Here is a 5,993-nt window from a genome sequence, read left to right on the forward strand (position 1 = left end):
TGAATAAAAACATACTTGACAGAGTTCATAATTTACTGGAAACATGGCCTGTGAAACCATTACAATACAAGTTGGTAAAAGATATATTCTGAACTTTATAACAGAAGCTATAGGAAGGAACAAGAAAACCTAACTCAGCTGTCAGCGGTGATTGGAGTCAGGCAGGCAGTGATGGTCCACAAAGTGGTGATTTCTGAACCATGTATGAAGCACAGGTAGGAGTTAGTAGGTCAGACACATAGTGGAAGAGAATATAGCCTCACCTCATTCAGACATTTAGCTTGCTTGATAAACACGAGGGCACATAAAGTAGTGAGAGGTTCTTCAGTAAAATGACATAATGTTTTGGTTTATTTTTAGTTTTTATCTTGATAAAAACTTAAAATTCTTAGACTCTCAGAGCAAACCTAACCATGACTTATTTTTCCCAATTTATAGACTCGATTCCATGGAACCATTTCACACCCCATCACATAGGCTATCACTTCAAGTGTGTGAGTAGCATCCATCATACATCTCCAATCCACCACTATCCCAGGCTTATGCTCTTATTCATCTATCTGATCTGCCAAATCAGAAACACTGGAGTTATTCCAAACTCCCTTGCTCTCCTCACTTAATAGTCATCCTATCTTGTGAACCTTACTTCTAAATATTTCTCAAGTACACTGATTCTCTAAAATACTCACTGGGAGGAACAGAATGGGAATCTGTTCAGGAAGAGACATAAGAGATTAATAACAGATTAAAAGTCAGAAGCCCTAGGTTCTAGACTTGTTTTTCCAGTTGTCTTGCTTTACAAATTTAGATTATAGGTCTGAAATTTTGTAAGACAATGTTAAAAAGAAATACAAAACTATGCCAAAATTAAGGGGAAACCATCTTTTTAAATAACTTTTTTTTTTTTCCAGCTTGGCTCTACTACTTGATTTCTAAAGGGTTTAGTAGTTACTCATCCACAGTTTAATTGTTTTGTCATTTCCTAATGCTGCTGATGCAATGATGTTTTCTGTAGGGTGACAAGCTGCTGAGATTACAACATCTGTATGACCTTGTAATTTCTGTACAATCTCTTTAGTCTGAAGATTCCAGATGTAAACCAGATTATCTTCTGAACCAGATACAATCCACTTTCCACCAGTAACTGAAAAGTTGGCAAATATACAGTATTTCTCATTCTTATGGCCAGTGTACGTTTTCAGGCATCTGCCTCTGCTGTAATCCCACAGTTTAAGGGTATTGTCCAAGGTTGCAATTAGAATATATTTACCATTTGGAGAAAATGTTACAAAAGAGACAGGAGGGTTATCATCATCAATAAGTGTTTTTAAACACTGACCTGATGCAGTATCCCAAATTCTACAGATACCATCATAGCTACCTGATACTATCAAGGACCCGCTACAATTAAAATGAACAGCAGAAACTGGGTCAGAATGAGCAGACAAAGTCTTGAGGCACTTTCCTGTTTTCACCTCCCATATCTTCACACTCTCATCAAAAGATCCTGAAATGATGAGATTAGATGGTGGGTTGAAATTACAGCAAAAAACGTAATTACTGTGCCCCTTTAGCGTTTTCAGACATCTTCCAGATCTCACATCCCAGATCTTTAGCGTTTTATCATCTGAGGCAGAAACAAGCCAACTGGAATCTGATGACCAGGCAACATCTGATATTTCCAGACTGTGACCATAAAGTGTTTTCTCATACTTTCCATCATAGGCTCCCCAAATTATAATTACTTTATCAGCAGAAGAACTTGCTAGCCATTCTCCATTAGGGCTAAATTTAACTGATGATACTGCTTCCGTATGTCCCACGAGAGTAAATTTAAGAGCATAGTTTGGTTTTTCAGACATTTGCTTCCTCCCATTGGCTGAGGGAAGGCTCGACTCTGCTTCACCATCTCCTGCCTCCTTTGTCGCCATGGTTCTGAAGCTCCAAGTAGGTTGGGTAAGCGTCCGGCCCTGAACAAGGCAGCCCAATATTCCGACTTTCTGCCCAGCAAAATGAAGATAAAAATATGAGATTCAAAAATAAACCAGCTTTTAATGATTTTAATTTCTGGACGGTCTTTAAACTACTATATACAATGATACAGCAGCACGGCTTGGACCACGTCCCCTTTTCCTTGCTTCCTTTGTAAACAAATACTTGAGAAACACTATTAAAAGAGTGCTATGTATGCGTCGTCAGCAAGTAAGGTATTAGTGTTGGGTATTTTGCGAACGTATAAAGCCGTGCAAAGCAACGAGGGGCGTGGGTGATCTACACTTTTTCACAGCCCCCCCCTCAATTCCACAATGTTTGAGAACACTGAGCAAGCCTACCAGGCAGACAGACTTTCGGTATTTAAATAAGCATGAATGAATCAACGGCTTAAACAAGAGATTTCAGAAAGTAAAAAGAAAACCTGCGTAGGCACCACTACTTGCGACCCTGACGGTTGGCTATACAGTCCGCGGATAAACACTGTTGTGCACCGCCGCCTCAATCACACCCAGCTGGCAGGTCAGCAGAGCGCATGTGCGCACCAATCTCCAGCCGCGGTGACCAATAGGAGAGGTCTGCCTGCACTTGCGCAAAAGGAGACGCCAGCGTTTCCTTCCGGTCTTCTTCGCCGCGGTTGCCACTCACATACCTTTGACTACTTTTGGCGAGTGAGGAGGTGAGCGGGGCTTCTCCCAGACCTGACTGGCTAGCGTGGGTAGCAGCGAATATTACAAACAACATTCATTTCATTTTGGAAACCGTGTCACGAGGAAGGACTGAATTTTCCGATTCCCTTAGCGGAAAAGTTAAGCCCACATTTGGCACGTAGCCAACGTCGACCCCCCCCCCCCCCCCCCGATGTCGGTGACTAGCCAAGTTTCTGCTTTTCGGGTGGCGTCGGTTCTGCTCCTCTCTACTGGTGTGTTATAGAGCCTAGTGGCGTGTACGTAAAGCTGAAAATAGGCAAGGGCAGCTTAGCCGAATTTATGTCCAGATTATAAAGCTTCTGGTTTAAAAGTTTTGCCGAAACGTTTGGGGAAGGATAGAGTATATGTTGTGGGCCTCCAAAGGCCAGTACTTAGCATGACATTGTGCGGGGGGGAACGAGCAGACGTTTGTTTTAGCACTTCCTAATGCCTTAAACTTTATAAGAAAACAGGTGAGCTCTGTACAGGTGCTTGAGACCGAAAATGACAGATTCGTAGAACGTGGTTAAGAAATGTATAAGGTTAACTCGTAATTGGCTTTAGAGGGTCAAAAGTTTAATGGCCTTGAAAGTGTGAGAGTGTTATGTAAACGATATATGCGTTTCAGATGTTAAGTTACTATCTTTAAACAAGAATAGGTGTACTGGGATACGTGGCTGGCACAATCAGTAGGGCGTGCGACTCTTGATCTCTGGTTCCTGAGTTCAGGCCCCATGTTGGGTGTATACTTACAAAAAAAAAAAAGAAAGAAAGAAAAAGGTTTACCAAAAGATTGAAGCCTGTTGAGTTTCTACTTACCTGTAATCTCTTAGTAAAGAGTGGTCAAGAGAGGCACTGTTTTCTTTACAAGGTTTTTCCCTCTGGCAAAGCTGAAGTCTAGAGGCAAGTTATCTTTTTTTTTTTTTTTTTTTTTTTTTTTTTTTTTTTTTTTTAAAGCAAACTCTACGCCCATCGTTAGGCTTGAACCTTGAATTGGAGACCGGGGAGATCAAGAGTGGCTTGCTCTACCAACTTAGGCAGGCGCCCCGAGGCGCAAGTATCTCTTAAAGATGTTTTTGTCAGTCAACAGTTATGCATTTGCAAACAGGCTTCTATCTTGTATTAGGGATCATTGAAAGTCTAGCCTTTAAATAAGGCACAATGACATAATTAGATCACGTATAATAACCGAACATAGTAAAAACCTCATTACTTTAAGACCCTACGACTTAGTTTGGAATTTGGACAGGAATTGAACAAAAACTTTAGTCTTAGCTTGCGCAGGTTAATTGTATAAGGATAACAAGGTGCTGGGAATAGGACCGTCTTTTAAGTGAATTGGAACATCTATTTATTACATTAAATTAGGATTCTTCCTAGCTATTTATTAATGTGGACCTTCCTGTTCATAACATCTTAAAAAGAGAACTTGTGTTCCCTTTTTATATAATGTCTTAAAGTTCAGTTGTGATTAAACTCTTCCTCCTCCCTTTCCTTTCCTATTAGCCTGGATTAGTGTGATTTTTACTGGAAGCTTAGAAACACTCAAGTTCTGCATCTGTTGAGACTTTTCATTTTTATTGACTCATCAAAAAATTTAAAAGCGCTATAGAGAACAAACTGTAGGCTTTGTTCCAAAGAATTGAAATTCTTATTTTTCCAGTAACTGTTCTATGCACTAGGAGAGTAAAGAAAGTGAAAATTAGACAAGTAAATCTGACATGAGGGCTAGGATGGGTTGTTGGTGCTGGAGTAGATTTTAATAACCCACTAGAAATAACAATGAGGGGGATGGGGGGAACTTGGCTGGCTCACTGAGTAGAGCATGCCACTCTTGATCTCAGGGCGGTGAGTTCAAGCCCTAGGTTAGGGGTAGAGTTTGATTTTTTTTTTTTTTTAACGTTTATTGATTTTTGAGACAGAGACAGAGCATGAACAGGGTAGGGGCAGAGAGAGGGAGACAGAATCTGAAACAGGCTCCCGGCTCCGAGCTGTCAGCACAGGGCCCGACGCGGGGCTCGAACTCACGGACCGTGAGATCATGACCTGAGCCGAAGTCAGACGCTTAACCGACTGAGCCACCCAGGCGCCCCCCCTAGGGGTAGAGTTTAAAAAAAGAAATTTAAAAGAATGTGTTGGTAGGAATATCCAGAAATAATTTTTAATATTTTCTCAGAATTTGAAGAAATTTCCACAATTAAAATCATTTCTTGATGCCTGGAATTTTTTGTTTACAAATAACATCAGGAACTTGTGTAAAGAAAATTAGAGCTAGGACTGTAACTAGTTAAACCTTTTTATTAGTCATGTTCTAATATTAACATGTAGTCCTGATATCGTAGTCCTTATGAATTAGGCCTAAGAATTTCATAGTTTGGGAGGAGGGGAGCATCAGAGTGTGGAGTTTGTAGGAGTAGAGAATACTGATACAGGTAAATCCAAAGGGGCAGAAACTGTAATTAGAGCTTTGTATTTGCTGCTCTGAAGCAAAGTTCCTCACACAGTCTGTTTTTCATAATTTCTATTTTTGCTGCCTTTAATCTTCTTCAGGTAATTTGGAATTTTCCCTCTCTGTAGAAATCAATTCGATTTCTTTAGATTTCCATAAAAGTTTTAGAACTCAAGGTCTCAATGGTTTAAAGGTTTATTTCCCTTGCCCCTCAGTAAAGTTTGCAGATATTCTAAATAGAAATGCCACAAATAGGTCATTTTTTAATTAAAATACTGCTTTTTGAGTTCTGTGTCAGGACTGGGAGTGATTCCTACATTAAGGAATGTCTTGACTGACTCCCTTCACGCCAGCTCCAATTAACCAAATCCAGTCCTCAAAAATCAAGAACTCTGTACACTTTTTAAGACCACTAGCAATTTAAATATATACAAATAGTTGGGCTAAATATGGAGTTGCCTAAAATTTATGTAAACAGAGACCTTTTTTAAAGTGAAAGGGGGAACCAAAATCCTCAACTGGTGTTAATCTAAAAACTGGGTCTATCCCTAAACCACAATCACTGTTGACTTCTGGAGGATTCTTCTCATAATCACAACTTAATCTTGGAATATTCTACACTCTTTACATGGTAGTTTACACACCAGCCTGCCCACATCTCTCTCAAACTTTATGCTGTCCTTTCCCCACCACTCTGGTCTTCTGGGTTTCTACGTTCTCCTCACCCATCACTCTAAATAATGCTGGGCGCACGTGGTTTAGAGAAGGCAATGATCCATATTGCGGTTTTTCACTGGCTTCTTCAGGTTAAATGGGTATAAAGGAATTTAGAGAGTAATTTTATTCTCTGCATAAACATTCAA

The 5,993-nt window shown here is 40.0% G+C and overlaps 1 protein-coding gene across 1 annotated transcript; it reads right to left on the reverse strand.

Annotated features, from left to right (window-relative positions):
- Window positions 1–323: 323 nt before the first annotated feature.
- WDR5B (WD repeat domain 5B) lies at window positions 324–1,931 on the reverse strand. Its single transcript, XM_006936097.4, has one exon. The coding sequence runs from the start codon at window positions 1,929–1,931 to the stop codon at window positions 942–944; it is 990 nt and encodes a 329-aa protein (XP_006936159.1). The 3' UTR covers window positions 324–941.
- Between the last annotated feature and the right edge of the window lie 4,062 nt (window positions 1,932–5,993).

Source organism: Felis catus, chromosome C2 (assembly GCF_018350175.1).
Source record: "Felis catus isolate Fca126 chromosome C2, F.catus_Fca126_mat1.0, whole genome shotgun sequence".
NCBI lineage: Eukaryota > Metazoa > Chordata > Mammalia > Carnivora > Felidae > Felis > Felis catus.

What these genes read in the sequence shown, in the direction of transcription:
- WDR5B (XM_006936097.4), bottom strand. Translation starts at nt 1,931, where the DNA reads ATGGCGACAAAGGAGGCAGGAGATGGTGAAGCAGAGTCGAGCCTTCCC.